The sequence below is a fragment of the Microcaecilia unicolor genome, chromosome 4, assembly GCF_901765095.1.
Source record: "Microcaecilia unicolor chromosome 4, aMicUni1.1, whole genome shotgun sequence".
Lineage (NCBI taxonomy): Eukaryota > Metazoa > Chordata > Amphibia > Gymnophiona > Siphonopidae > Microcaecilia > Microcaecilia unicolor.
Window position 1 is genome coordinate 192036974 of NC_044034.1, and position 15508 is coordinate 192052481.

Below are 15508 nucleotides of genomic sequence, written 5' to 3' on the forward strand. Positions count from 1 at the left end.
TGCCGATTAATATTTAAGGCAGACCAGAATAAAATATCCCAACAGGATATGTTGCTTACCTTGGAGTAAGAACATGCAACCAAGTGGCACCAGTGTCTTCTACTTTACATTCTAGGCTCAATTTATCATGTCTGAGTTTTCATAGGTTGCCCCTTTACATTCTGCTACTACTTTTTTTTTTAGCTAATTTTGTACATTGTTTTGCTTGTCTAATAAATCTTGTATGGACTTCAAGCGATTTTGTTTTCACTTTTAAAGTGTTGAGAGGTACAATGTGATTGCAACAATGAAATAGAATAGATGTAGTCCTGATTTGTATATGGTATTTGGCTTAGATAAGTACAGTGGGCCATGATAGGCATAATTTGAGAGTCATTTTGATGATCTATGGGAAAGTGAGTTGGTCTATGTCCAGTTCCTATGTAACAAATATCAGTGAAAGATCAATGATGGAAGGACTCCCCTCCATTAGAGATGCCCAGGGTGGGGGACAGGGTCCGTATTTGATGGTGAGGACTAGAGAACGGAGGATTTGAACCACTGAGCCATTAAATTGCCTTTGATAATCAGGGGACATCTGTGCGGCTCAACTGATTTGACTACTGTCATACACCGTACCTTCAGGTAACACTGAATTTAAAAATAAAAAACATACACTAGGAAGCAGGAATATAAATAAATACTTTGGAGAAAAGACCTCAGTAAACCTTGTAAGTAAAGCTTTTACACAACCCACAAGTGTAGCTTACACAAGGGAAACATCAGCGGTCAGAAAAACTCCAAAGCCATCCCTCTGTGCAAATAATCATAGTCTATATTATCATTTTTTTCCAAATGACTCTCCTATACTTTGAAGTGGAGGAGTGGCCTAGTGGTTAGGATGGTGGACTTTGGTCCTGAGGAACTGAGTTCGATTCCCACTTCAGGCACAGGCAGCTCCTTGTGACTCTGGGCAAGTCACTTAACCCTCCATTGCCCCATGTAAACCGCATTGAGCCTGCCATGAGTGGGAAAGTGCGGGGTACAAATGTAACAAAAATAAAATAGAAACAAAAATACTTAGCTCTTTAAAGAAACTTTGCATGTGGTACCCCAAACAGGTTCAGAATTTCCATCATCTTCCAGGAAATGCAAACTTGAAGAATACAGGTAGAGCAGATAATTTGGCATGACTATGCAGTGCTCCAAAAAAGACAACACTGAATGGTTCCCCTGAAGCAGCGAGAGTGAAACAGGGCCTCTGTTGGGAATACAGTGTTGTCTTTTTGGAGCGGTGCATAGGCACGGGTAGGAATGAACATGGGAAGTGCATCATACGCATTCAGGGCTCATCCCAGAGGATTTGTAATAACAGGAAAGGGTGGCTAGTAGATCGCGTCTTAGAACAAAAAATCATAAGATCGATCTTGAACTTGTCCAAGGTGCTCTGTAAATGAAGAGGAGGTGGGAGAGAATTCCACAACTGAGGTCCCTGAACAGACAAAATGGAATGTCACGTGTGTTTGTGAACTATCTCACGATAACCTGGAACCGATTAGCGCAGAGAACATCCACTCTATGCCCCATAAAATCCCCACACAAAAAATAAAAAGTATCTTTTAGTGCATGGGAAGTGTGTACCAATCCCAAGGTAGTGCTTTTTAACATGCAATAACGAAAGTATGGCATGGTATACTACTTGCAATGACAACACAATATTGCTTAGGAGGGGCTAAACTGAGCAGCCTCGTGGTCTTATCTCCTGGCTGAAGGAAACTCACACAGCTAAGACTTGTGCTGGCTAAATCCCTGGTTATCCCTATCCCTTGGCTGTGTTTTCTCTGGGCATCTCTTCCTTCTTTCCTTGTCTATCATTGTCACTGCATTTCTATCTTTCCTAAAAAAAAAAAAAAAGGAAAAAAAAAACTTCTTGGCTCTGAAAATAGTGTGATCTGACTTTCATTCTGCTCTGCTGTTTCATTCTACTCTGCATATAGTGTGCTCTGTTTTAATCTGCAATATAGTGTGCTCTGTTTCAATCTGCAATATAGTGTGCTCTATTTAATCTGCTCTGCCTGTTGTGATTTGATTGTTGTTTCTAACTGGTTTATTGATATCTGTAAATCTGAAAAGGAGATTTCAGATTTCAAAACTGCTAGCAAGTATTAGAACTTTTTTCCTTTCCTGGAGATAGGTTTTAAAACAAACACATTCCACGGGTTTTAAACTTTAAGCCCCCCCACCCTGCCCCTCAACCCACCCACCCCAAGACTGACACTTCCTAAATAAATTTCCTAACTATTCTACTTATTGCAAATTAACTCCACCCAAATTACAACTGCCTCTGCTTGCCTATGTATGGCTGAGGAGTAAAGTTATCCTTGCACAGTATTAACCCCATCATAGCATACCTGTTCATTCCCATTCCAACAAACAGGATGACTTTTATTCTCTGTAATAATTGTGGTGTTTCAGTTTCAAGGCCAATTATCTGGAGACTTAAGGCTTGTCCTGTCTGTCATCAGCTTGTTAGTTTAAAACAGGAGCTCAGTAAGGTAAAACAGGAATTAGATGAACTTAAAGCAGTTTCTAAGAGTACACAAAACCATGCAGCACAGAATCAAGCCAAATTCACACCACTGCCTCCAAGGATAAAACCACCTAGGAATAGATGGTTCACAGTAGGCTCAGGCAGACTTCGCTATGTGCACCAGAGGCATCCGCCCTCACAAGTGTTGCCCCTACAGAATTCTTTTGCTCCATTACAGCATGGTGATGATCCTGAAAATAGAACTGAGGCAGAAGAGAAAGAAATGAAGTTGGAACAAAAGGATATGAAGGTACCCAAAGAGAAAAGACAACCCCAAATCACAAATGTTGAAGCACATACCAGAAAATGTACATGGAAAGCGATGGCCACAAATGCTCGCAGTCTAAGCAATAAAGTTCATGACTTCAAGCCCTGATGTTGGAGGCAGACTTAGACATTGTTGCAATCATGGAGACGTGGCTAAATGGTTCACATGAATGGGATACAAACATACCAGGCTATAATCTGTTTAGGAAGGATAGAGAGAGTCGTAAAGGTGGAGGAGTAGCTCTATATGTGAGAAATGATATCACAGCGACCGAAATGACAGGGACCTGGGGAAAGGAAGAAGCGATATGGATCACCTTAAAAAGAGAGGATAGAACCTCTATACACATGGGTGTTGTCTACAGACCTCCAAAACAATTGGAGGAACTAGATAAAGACCTGATCGCAGATATTCAAAAGTTGGGAAACAAGAGAGAGGTGCTGTTGCTGGGAGATTTCAATCTGCCGGATGTAGATTGGAAGGTTCCATCTGCGGAATCGGAAAGAAGTAGAGAGATCGTGGATGCTTTACAAAGCGGTTTGCTCAGACAAATGGTGACGGAACCCATGAGGGAGGGAGCGACACTGGATCTGGTGCTCACAAATGGGGATAGCGTGTCAAATATCCGAGTGGGTGCCCACCTGGGCAGCAGTGACCATCAAACGGTTTGGTTTGATATTACAGCTAAAGTGGAGAGCGGCCACTCAAAACTCAAAGTTATGGATTTCAAGCGTGCTGACTTTAGTAAAATGGGGGAATACATGAGGAAGGAGATGATGGGCTGGGAGGAAATACGAGAAGTGGAAGGACAGTGGTCCAGGCTGAAAGAAGCTATAAATAGGGCCATGAACCTTTATGTAAGGAAAGTAAATAAAAGCAAGAGAAAAAGGAAACCAATATGGTTCTCCAAGCAAGTGGCTGAGAAAATAAAGGCTAAAGAGTTGGCGTTCCAGAAATACACAAAAACTAAAGAAAAGGAACACAAGGAGGAATACAGGATGAAACTGAAAGAAGCCAAGAGAAAGATACGTCTGGCAAAAGCGCAAGCGGAAGAACAAATGGCTAGAAATGTAAGGAGGGGTGACAAAAATTTCTTCAGGTATATAAGTGAAAGGAGAATGACTAAAAAGGGAATTGTGAGACTAAAAGATACTGCGAACTGCTATGTGGATAATGATGAAGAAAAAGCAAATTTGCTAAATAGATATTTTTGTTCTGTTTTCACAGAAGAAAATCCTGGAGAAGGACCGCGATGGACTGCAAAAAGTACAAATGAGATTGAAGTGGATAGAGCACTGTTCACGGAAGAGAGTGTGTATGAACAGCTTGAAAAGCTAAAGGTGGATAAAGCCATGGGACCGGATGGGATCCACCCCAGGATATTGAGGGAGCTCGGAGAGGTTCTGGCGGGTCCTCTTAAAGATTTGTTTAACATATCCTTGCAGACGGGAGAGGTTCCGAAGGATTGGAGAATGGCGGAGGTGGTCCCTCTTCACAAGAGTGGTGATAGGGAAGAAGCTGGAAACTACAGGCCGGTAAGCCTCACTTCGGTTATTGGAAAAGTAATGGAAGCGATGCTGAAGGAAAGGATAGTGAATTTCCTGGAAGCCAATAAGTTGCAAGATCCGAGACAACATGATTTTACCAGAGGGAAATCGTGCCAAACGAATCTCATTGAGTTCTTTGATTGGGTGACAGGAGAATTGAATCAGGGACGAGCTATGGACGTAATCTACTTAGATTTCAGCAAAGCTTTTGACATGGTTCCCCACAGGAGGCTCTTAAATAAACTGGATGGGCTGAAGATAGGACCCGAAGTGGTGAACTGGTTGACGGACAGAAGCCAGAGGGTGGTGGCGAATGGAATTCGCTCGGAGGAGGGAAAGGTGAGTAGTGGTGTGCCTCAGGGATCGGTGCTGGGACCGATTCTGTTCAATATATTTGTGAGTGACATTGTCGAAGGGTTAGAAGGTAAAGTTTGCCTTTTTGTGGATGATACTAAGATCTGTAACAGAGTGGACACCCGGGAGGGAGTGGAAAACATGAAAAAGGATCTGAGGAAGCTAGAAGAATGGTCTAAGGTTTGGCAATTAAAATTCAATGCAAAGTGATGCACTTAGGGAATAGAAATCCTCGGGAGATGTATGTGTTAGGCGGGGAGAATGTGATAGGTACGGATGGGGAGAGGGATTTTGGGGTGATAGTATCTGAGGATCTGAAGGCGACGAAACAGTGTGACAAGGTGGTGGCCGTAGCTAGAAGGTTGTTAGGCTGTATAGAGAGAGGTGTGACCAGCAGAAGAAAGGAGGTGTTGATGCCTTTCTATAAGTCGTTGGTGAGGCCCCACCTAGAGTATTGTGTTCAGTTTTGGAGGCCGTACCTTGCGAAGGATGTAAAAAGAATTGAAGCGGTGCAAAGAAAAGCTACGAGAATGGTAAGGGATTTGCGTTACAAGACGTATGAGGAGAGACTTGATGACCTGAACATGTATACTCTGGAAGAAAGGAGAAACGGGGTGATATGATACAGACGTTCAAATATTTGAAAAGTATTAATCCGCAAATGAACCTTTTCCGGAGGTGCGAAGGCAGTAAAACGAGAGGACATGAAATGAGATTGAAGGGGGGCAGACTCAAGAAAAATGTCAGGAAGTATTTTTTCACGGCGAGAGTAGTGGATGCTTGGAATGCCCTCCCGCGGGAGGTGGTGGAAATGAAAACGGTAACAGAATTCAAACACGCGTGGGATAAACATAAAGGAATCCTATTCAGAAGGAATGGATCCTAAGGAGCTTAGCCGAGATTGGGTGGCAGAGCCGGTGGTGGGAGGCGGGGATAGTGCTGGGCAGACTTATACGGTCTGTGCCCTGAAGAGGACAGGTACAAATCAAAGTAGGGTATACACAAAAAGTAGCACATATGAGTTTATCTTGTTGAGCAGACTGGATGGACCATGCAGGTCTTTTTCTGCCGTCATTTACTATATATTTACTATGTTACTATGTATAAGCATGCATTAGTGCTTATCGCAGCTTAGTAAAAGTGTCCCTTTGTCTCCAAAGTAGACAATTCAGGTGATATTCAGCCCGCAGCGGTCAGCAGCTTTAAGGCCACTGACACCTGTAAGCTGAATGAGACCTGGGTAATCAGTGCTGAGCCTTGTCCAGGTACTGACTGCTCTTTGTGTGGTCTTATTTGCTGGGTTAGGTATGTGGCTACAAGCATTGAATATAGCCGATTCCTGCGTATCTGCTGGCTCTGCCTCAATTCTGCCCTTAGACCACACAGGCACCAACCAGACAGTGCTGAAGTGGTCAGTCTGATCAGGGTTAAATTCGGCAGGAATCTCAAGCCTCATTGAATATTTACCCCAGTATATCAAGTTATGGTCTAATTTCCCTTTGCAAATATGCATGCATTACAATCTACAATTAAATGATAACAAATGAAGTATTCAGATACTGACCATAGAGATACTTGATTTGTTTCCCAATCTTCTGAAAATGATATTGCTGCTGGGCTGATTAGTGGTAAAACCATTTTGTGCCTTCTTTGTAATTCTTTATCTGCAGGGAAGCCAGTCCCTCAAATGCTGCAAATTAGCAGCCAAAATCAATATGAATTAAAATATGTTAACTTATACTTAACATACAAAAGTGAAAATGTGAATGTGAACTGGTAAATGGTATTCATTTATTTAGACATTTATGCTCTTTTTCTGAAAAACTAGGAACATATAGTTTGTAATTTTGTAAGATTACTCCAAAGGCATTGGTATAGGTAAGAGAGCAGCTGCGAGGAAAAATACCTTTGCCAATTTGTGATATCAGAGAAAAAGATTTGCCTACTTTAGTTAGTGCCAGCCTGTGCTAACAACTACCATGCTAAAAATCCTGTGCTGACTGCTTAGCATGGGATGGGGCAGGGACCAGGCAGGTTATGGGTGGAGATTAGGTGTGGATAGCACATTGCAGTTAGTGCATGGTGTTTACTGAGTACTGTCACTTGTGCAGTTAATGCACACACACTTACCATCTCTTCCAGAGGAGATGCATGGGGGATAATTCTATAACAAGGCACCTGATAGGCACATGAGACCGGATTCAGTAAATAGTGCCGGGAAAAATCTGTGTTTAGTGCTATTCTATAAAGAGCGCTCTGGGCCGATTGTTCTTTATAGAATAGTGCTTTTGTGGATTTCCACATCCATAGGAGCCAACTTTTCCATATTATCGGAGGTACTAAGCCCAATGGAAATAACCCCTCCCTGGACACATACAAGGAATTTTCTCAATATTGGGGGTGCTTAAGCACCCACAGCACCCACAGAGTCTGCTCCTATGCCACATCCAACTTTGGGTGCAAGGACTTTTACCAACTGAAACCTGGTGTACCCCCTGGTGTGCAAGTTGGGTGTGTATCCCCCATTTTCTCTAATACTGCGCTCAGATAATCAAAATGCCCCTGACCCACTTATGCCTTTCACACGGCCACATCCTATTTTGGGTTATGTGCTATGATAGTTTGGTGTCCATCGTTATATTTATTTATTTATTTGGATTTATTTACCGCCTTTTTGAAGGAATTCACTCAAGGCGGTGTACAGTAAGAATAGATCAAACATGAGCAGGAGGCAATTAGAGCAGTAAAAATATTCGAATAACAATACAAAGTATGGCATGGTATACTACTTGCAATGACAACACAATATGCACTAGAACATTATAATTGGTAGTGCAGGGTAAGGCAAAGTTGTAACATATAGATTTTATTTATTTTTTGTTACATTTGTACTCCGCACTTTCCCACTCATGGCAGGCTCAATGCGGCAGGCAATGGAGGGTTAAGTGACTTGCCCAGAGTCACAAGGAGCTGCCTGTGCCGGGAATCAAACTCAGTTCCTCAGGACCAAAGTCCACCACCCTAACCACTAGGCCACTCCTCCAGTAAGAAAGTAGGAAGAATTAGAAAGTAAGGTGATTGATTTGAAGAAAGTTGCACGTGAGGTCAGAGCAGTGGTGTGCTGGAGCAGGCTCTCACAGGCTCGCAAGAGCCGGTTGTTAAGTTTTTAAGAATTTTGGGAGCCGGTTGTTAAAGTAGGGCCCTCCATGGCTACTCTAACAATGTGGGCTTGGGCCCCCTGCTGAATTCTCTTTTACTTTGCTGGTGGGGATGCTGAGCCCTGCCAGCCAAGTAAATAGACTGCTGCTGCTCCCAGCTCCTTGTTTCCAGCTCTGAGCAGCAGGCTGGGACTTCTCGAGCATGTATGAGAAGTTTTAGCATGCTGCTCAGAGCAAGACGTTGGGAGTGGTGGCAGTCCATTTATTGGCTGACAGCAAAGGTATGCCTAGCGTGCCCGCACGAAGGGAGGGAGGAGAGAGAGAGGCAAGTGTTGCTCTCCCCCGGCCACCCCTGGCCCTTCCAACTGCAGAGCTGGCTACGTCCGGAGAAAGAGCCTGTTGTTAAAAATTTACCAGCACACCCCTGGGTCAGAGAGATGGTTATAGAACTGCACTCAGACAGATTTGTGCACAAATCCTAATTGTTGCCAATTAACATCAATAATTGGTTAGCATCCAATTGAGTGCTAATGGCTTGTTAACCAATTAACACATCTCTGGATCATGCACAAATTTGGGCTACCTTTATAGAATCCAGGGGCAGTTTAGTAATGGAAAGTAAAAAACCGATTTTGTTTTGTACATATGCGCATGCTCTTAGGAATGAGCACTTATACCAGCCACAGAGTCCTGGTGATGTGCATGTTACTTATAGTTATATATAAGTTACATGCATAAATATATATCTTCTCCATGTGCATGCCCACCTGTAAAATATGTGTTATCACAGATATGCAGATATATATAGAATAGTGCATTGGCATATATCCAGCATGTATGTACACATATGCTAGTATTTGGAACATTTAGGAGTGAATTCTATATATGGCGCTGAAATTAGGCCTATTCTATAAACCTCGCCTAGAGTTAGGCACACTTTATAGAATATGCGTATGCCCATCCCTATGACTAAAATTTAGGCTTGGCCATTTACACCAGCTAAAACCTGGTGTAAATGGCCATGCCTAACAGGTGCAGATCAGACATCTTCTATAACACTGCGTGTAAATTTTACTAATGCCCATGGCCCACCCATGCCTCTCCCATAGCCACGCCCCCTGTTGAGATCTGCACTTTAGAATTTAAAGCACCACTTTACAGATTACACTTAGAAAGTTGTGCACATAAATTCTAATTAGTGCCAATAATTGCTTATCACCAAATTATCAGCACCGATTGGCTTGTTAATCAAATTGTGCACGCAATTTGTTTGCACTGTCAAATTTGCATGCGCAACTTTAGTCACCATATATATTGAATTCCCCTCTTAGTGAATTAATGTTAGTGCCTAGTTTATAGAATTATCGCCTGCGTGCATCCATAATAATTGTGAATAACTTACCATGCAGTAAAGAATATGTCTGTGTGTTAACTGCAGGGTACATGGACACGCCCCCAACAGTTAGTATATGGCCTTTGCATTCACTGTGTGTTAAGTTTTGCTATTGAAGTGTGGTGTACTTTAGTAAACAGATTTCCTAGCACATATGTGTTGTAATTTGAATCTCAGCCCCATGAAAACATGCATTAACTACCCTAACAGAACTTGGTGTGTGTAATATAATTTCTGTTAGCTCACTTTGTGATATTATCTTTAGTAAACAACTTTGGAAAAGCTTGATGACATCACTTAGCAGTCACTGAAAAACCAGAAGTTAGTGGGTCCAATTGGGTTATGCTTTCTGTGGCTGAAATCTTTTGAAATCACTAAATAATTATTTTATTTATGTTTTATTTGCAGTGTGTGAAATTCATCGCTGTCCAGAAGTTAATTGTGCATTAGGAATGTCCCCAGTCCAAGTATGGAGTCCTGAAAGTTGCTGCCCATATCATACATGTGGTAAATGCTAGTTCCACTGAAATACTCTTAATGAGATATTCCATAGCTCTACAGGGTGTCCAAGCCTGCAGAATGTAAGGCTTCTTAGGTTCCCACCTCATTTAACTGAACAGAAGGCTAGATTGCACAGTGCAAGTGTCCTTAGATGCTCCTGCGGATATTTCCCTTGAGGCTGCTTAAGCCAATGAGTGTCCACAGCACAGTTATATCTATATGGTTCAGTCAGTTAAAGGACAGACATTATTGGCCTTCCTTGCTCTCCTTCACCACCCTCTGTGTTCTGCTTATTTTATTTATTTAAATTTACAAGCTACCTCCCAATAAAATATGTTCCAAGTGACTTCTAGGTAACATACATGAAGCCCCATTTTTCAGAGAATCAACATGAGAAATGGGACTTCTAGGTTGGAACATCGACATCTCCCACAGTATTTTATAAAAGGCTCTGCCATTTGTAAAATACATATAAGCACACGCAGGATGTCACATGTATTTTCCAGCATATATGGCCTGAGCATCTATTTTATAAATCTACATATACAGAAAAAACACTCAGGGCTTCACATGTGTAAGCACTGGCATCTACACATGTAGGAACCGGTTTTTCCCATGTACTATACATATATAGTGATTGATATTCAGTGCAGTTTAAGCAGGCAGACGAGGCTTGTCCCTTCTTAAATATCTGTGGTTAGTGTCCGTGGTTAGTGTCACACAGAGATGGCTAGCCACTGATATTCAGTGGCACTTAACCAGGCATTTCTAACTCTGACCGTCATGGCACAAGACAAGCAGTGCTGGAGTGGTCTGTGGGAGTGGGCGGAATGGAGACAGACCTGGAATTTATGGAATCCTAGGACTGCTTTACCTATGGCAATGGCTTTGAAAATACCTGCTCCCCCTTCTCATGCACTTTAAATGATTTCAGCTCATGACCCAAAATAAAACTTTTCTGCTTTATTCATTTGAAAACAAAATAAAACAATATATCAGTTCTTGGTGTTTATATGCAGCAATGCAGGGTGTTGTGGTGGAGGCAGGGTCTTGATGGAGGGGGAGGATGTAAATTAAAGTCTAGAAGATGAAGTGCTATTCCTTTCAGATTCAGGATTAGAATTTGTAGGTGGTAAGTTGTCAAACTAAGGCAGTACCTGAAGCACACCTGGCAGTAGGTCTACAGAAAAGATCCCTTTGTTATATCCTAATATTAAAACTGACACACAGTTTCTTGATTTTACAGAATGTGCTTGTGACACCTTTCCAAAGCCAGAGTGCAGGCTGGTATGTGATTCCTAAATTAAGAATGCTATAATTTTCAAATTTGAGTTCTGCTGGTCAGCAAAATTGGTGCTTGGCAATGTTCAGATAATTTGAGGTTGAATCAAATCAGGGTTTGAATTTCAGTCTAGTTTGACTATATTTTTCAATTTCCCTCAGTATATCTGGGGAAAATGTAATCAGATTTGGTGAGACATGACCATTCGCACTATTTCTATATATCTGGAAAATGTACAGTATTCAACATAAGTATTATTCTAACCATACTGGAGAAGCAGTGCCTTAAATTGCTAGTATTTTGCGTACATATACATTTTCAGAAATGTGTGTCAATTTTCTATTTATGAAAGTGCAACAAAAGTTTGTTACTGTGCAGTAATTACCCAAATTACTGTGAGTTAACTGCAAATTCTCTTCATTAAGTATTGGAAGCATTTGCAGCATCTCTCCATACAGTTAAAGTGGAGACAATTTCCTATGTGTTAACTACACTGGAGACAACATGATGCAGTTGATGACACCTATTTAAATTTCATAAATGGCACCATATTATCTGCAGCTTCTGCAGTTACCCCTGGATTCTGTATACTTGCATTCCCAATTTTATGCTTAGCGCGGAAAGTTACATGTGCAAGTTATGGAATAAAGCCAGTTGCATGCATAAACTTAATTTATTAATGTATTGATAATTGATGTTAATGAGCAATAATAGGCTTCAATTTGCTTTAATTGGCACTAGTTGGCACCAATTAGCACTTAGAGATGCAACTAGGCATACAAATTCTATCACATGCACCTACTAGGGGGTAAGGCCATGGGAGGAGCATGGGTGGGTCAGGGGTGTGCCTTGACAGTTATGCATGCATGTTATAGAATACTAACATGTATGCGCCTAATTGCTTACAGTTAGATGCGAGTACCTACACCAACCTTTGACATGGTAAAAGTGCTTGCATCTAAAGTTAGCCAAGTGTATGCAGACATGCTAGAATTCTATAATGGCAACTGTGTACACAATTGCTGTTAGAGAATCTGCACTTAGCACACTGTGTCCCAGTGTCTAAATTTAGGCACCCTTTCTTGAATCTGTGCATCAGGGACATAGCCATGTGTGGGTCTGAGCTGGTCTAGGCCCCTCCACTTTTGCCTGAGGCTCACTCAGCAGCTAGGCACACTCTTCATGTACATAAGCACATAAGAATAGTCATATTGGGTCAGGCCACTGGGTCCATCTAGCCCAGTGGCCACCCCAGCACACAAATACTTCCCAGAAACCTAGATAGTAGCAACATTCCATGTAGAATCTCAAATAGCAATGAACAAAAAAGTGAAGACAAGTTGAAGAGGAAATCAGGAAGTCTTTAATAATAGCTTGAAAACGACCCGACACGGCCGTGTTTCGGCATCAAAGCCTGCATCACTTCCTTGAGTTGAAAAAAACAAAAAGCTCAGCTGTAAAGCACCATGGCAGCAATACTCGTCAATGACATCAATATTACTTATGTTATACGTAAGGATTCCCTTCCTCCTTTTTTGTTTTCCTGTTGAATCTCAAATAGCAGCAACATTCCATCTCAAATAGTAGCAATATTCTATTCTACAAATCCCAAGATAAGCAGTGACTGACAGGGATCCATAATGTCGCAGGAACGAACAAAGTTGACGGGGGGGGGGGGGGGGGGGGGGTGTCGGAGGCGTGGTGAAGGCAGGATTGGGGCGTGTATATCGGCCGAGGAGAGATGGGCGCGCTCGGCCGATAAAGGAAAAAAGAAGAGCAGCAGTAGCGAGAATTTGGGCCGCTTTTTTTTGGACCCTTTTTTTTCACGAACAGGTCCCCAAAAAGTGCCCCAACTGCCCAGATGACCACTGGAGGGAATCGGGGATGACCTCCCCTGACTCCCCCAGTGGTCACTAACCCCCTCCCACCAAAAAAAAAAGAACTTTAAAAACTTTTTTTTCCAGCCTGTATGCTAGCCTCAAATGTCATACCCAGCTCCATCACAGCAGTATGCAGGTCCCTGGAGCAGTTGTTAGTGGGTGCAGTGGACTTCAGGCAGAAGGACCCAGGCCCCCCCCCCCCCCACACCTGTTACACTTGTGCTGGTAAATGGGAGCCCTCCAAACCGCCCCCAAAACCCACTGTACCCACATCTAGGTTCTCCCTTTCACCCATAAGTGCTATGGTAATGGTGTAGAGTTGTGGGGAGTGGGTTTTGGGGGAGATTTGGGGGACTCAGCACCCAAGGTAAGGGAGCTATGGACTTGGGAGGTATTTTAATTTTTTCTTTACTTTTTACAAATGCCCCCTAGGGTGCCCGGTTGGTGTCCTGGCATGTTAGGGGGACCAGTGCACTACGAATCCTGGCCCCTCCCACAACCAAATGCCTTGGAGTTGTTCGTTTTTGAGCTGGGCGGCTTCGGTTTCCATTATCACTGAAAACCGATACCGCCCAGCTCAAATCCGCCCAAATCCAATGCATTTGCCCGGCACCAACTGTATTATCGAAACAAAAGATGGACGCCCATCTTTTTCGAAAATACGGTCTGTCCCGCCCCTTCGCGGACCCGTCCTCGGAGATAGTCACCCCTCTATGTACACTAAGCGCTCTTCTATAAAGTAGCACCTAAGTGCCATGGTGCCTAACTGCAAAGGGGGTGTACACATAGGTGGAGCACAGGCAGACCATAGGCATATCTTCCAGGTGCATGCATAGTTAATAGAACATGCTAAACTACATATGTCATTTGGCACACCTAGGCATGCCAACTTTTGTCTGCTATCGACATGGACACCTAAACATGGGCATGTCAAAATTTTACAACTAACTACAAAACTACCAATTACCTCCCCGCTGAATCTATCCCTCCACAAACTCTGTTAAATAACTACTCTAACTACAGATGTCAGATGTCCTTCTCACACTGCAAAGCACAAATGTAACCCCACCTAAATGTAGTTGTAAGCCACTTTGAACCGTAACTAGCTTTTGGATAATAGTTGGATACAAGAACACATTAATAAAATAAAAGACTTACACCAGTATACTATAACAGAATTGTGGCACCAAGTTGCCATTATAGAATTGGCATTAAGTGCATGGGCACCTAGACTGAGGTGCCAATATATAGAATTGCTGCCTTAGTGCCCACCCATGTTAACTGTTGCCCCCCCTCCCCACAAATTTAATTCTGCTTATGCCAGTGATGGATGGTGACTCTGTTTTAACTGTACAGCACTGTTCTCACCCATTCTTCACCCTATTTCATATGTGTTAAATGCAAAAGTTCACATTAACTGTTAGTTCGGTGACTGTGTTACCCAAATTAAACCTAGCCCTACAATGGCAAAAAAAGGCTCACACCACAAGCAAGAACGCACAACTTACACCACGAGAGGCCAAATTGACCCTGTAACATTCTGGCAACAGATCTACAAGAACGAATGGACAGCTCAAACAGACTCCAAACACTACCTCCTAAACTGAGACAACAGATGCAGGAGCATAATAGACAAAATTGCACCATTACAAACAAGAACCTCACAAAGACACGTCTCGATACCATGGTTTAATGAAGAACTGGAAAAACTAAAAACACAAGTTAGGAGACTCGAACGAGCATGGAAAAAAAAAAGAAAGATGAATACACACTTAACGCATGGAAACAAATGCAAAGAAAATACAAATGCACAATAAGACAAACCAAAAGGACATACTACAAAACCAAAATAGGGCCAGACTACAAAGACACATACAAACTTTTCCAACTTGTGAACAAACTATTAGACACCACATCGGTTACTACAACCAATACAGACACCCCACAGTAGCAGACAACCTTGCTAAATACTTCAATGAAAAAAATCATAAAACTACGACTCACACTACCACTTAATACCACCAACCACGAAAAATTCATTGACTGTCTGGACCCAATCCCCGATGAATACTCAGCAGACAGAATCTGGCCAAACTTCGATCTACTAACTGATGAAACCATCGCCCAAGCAATCAACAGATTCGCCAAATCCCACTGCAAACTGGACATATGTCCCAATAACCTAATAAAATCTGCCCCTCAACGCTTCAGAACAGACCTCAAGTCACATCTAAATTACATGTTATAACAGGGATTCTTCCCTAAGGATAAAGGAAATATATTACTCACCCCAATACCTAAAGACTCAAAGAAAAAAGGAAATAACATTACCAACTACCGCCCGGTAGCATCCATCCCACTGACAGTCAAACTAATGGAAAGTATGGTAACCAAGCAACTTACCAACTACTTAATAAATTCTCAATACTTCACAAATCACAATCAGGATTTCGATCCAACCACAGCATCGAAACAGTACTAATCACTCTCCTAACCAAATTTAAACAAATATAATTGCAACTTGCAATAGTGTACTTCTCCTACAATTCGACATGT

At 42.2% G+C, this 15508-nt stretch overlaps 1 protein-coding gene across 1 annotated transcript in view; it reads left to right on the top strand.

The window, feature by feature from the left end:
* Window positions 1-15508, top strand: part of OTOG (otogelin) — a 706015-nt gene that overhangs the window by 578293 nt on the left and 112214 nt on the right. The window contains 2 exon segments of the mRNA XM_030202446.1: window positions 9698-9796; window positions 11037-11077. Of these exon segments, the coding sequence (XP_030058306.1) occupies window positions 9698-9796; window positions 11037-11077 (140 nt within the window).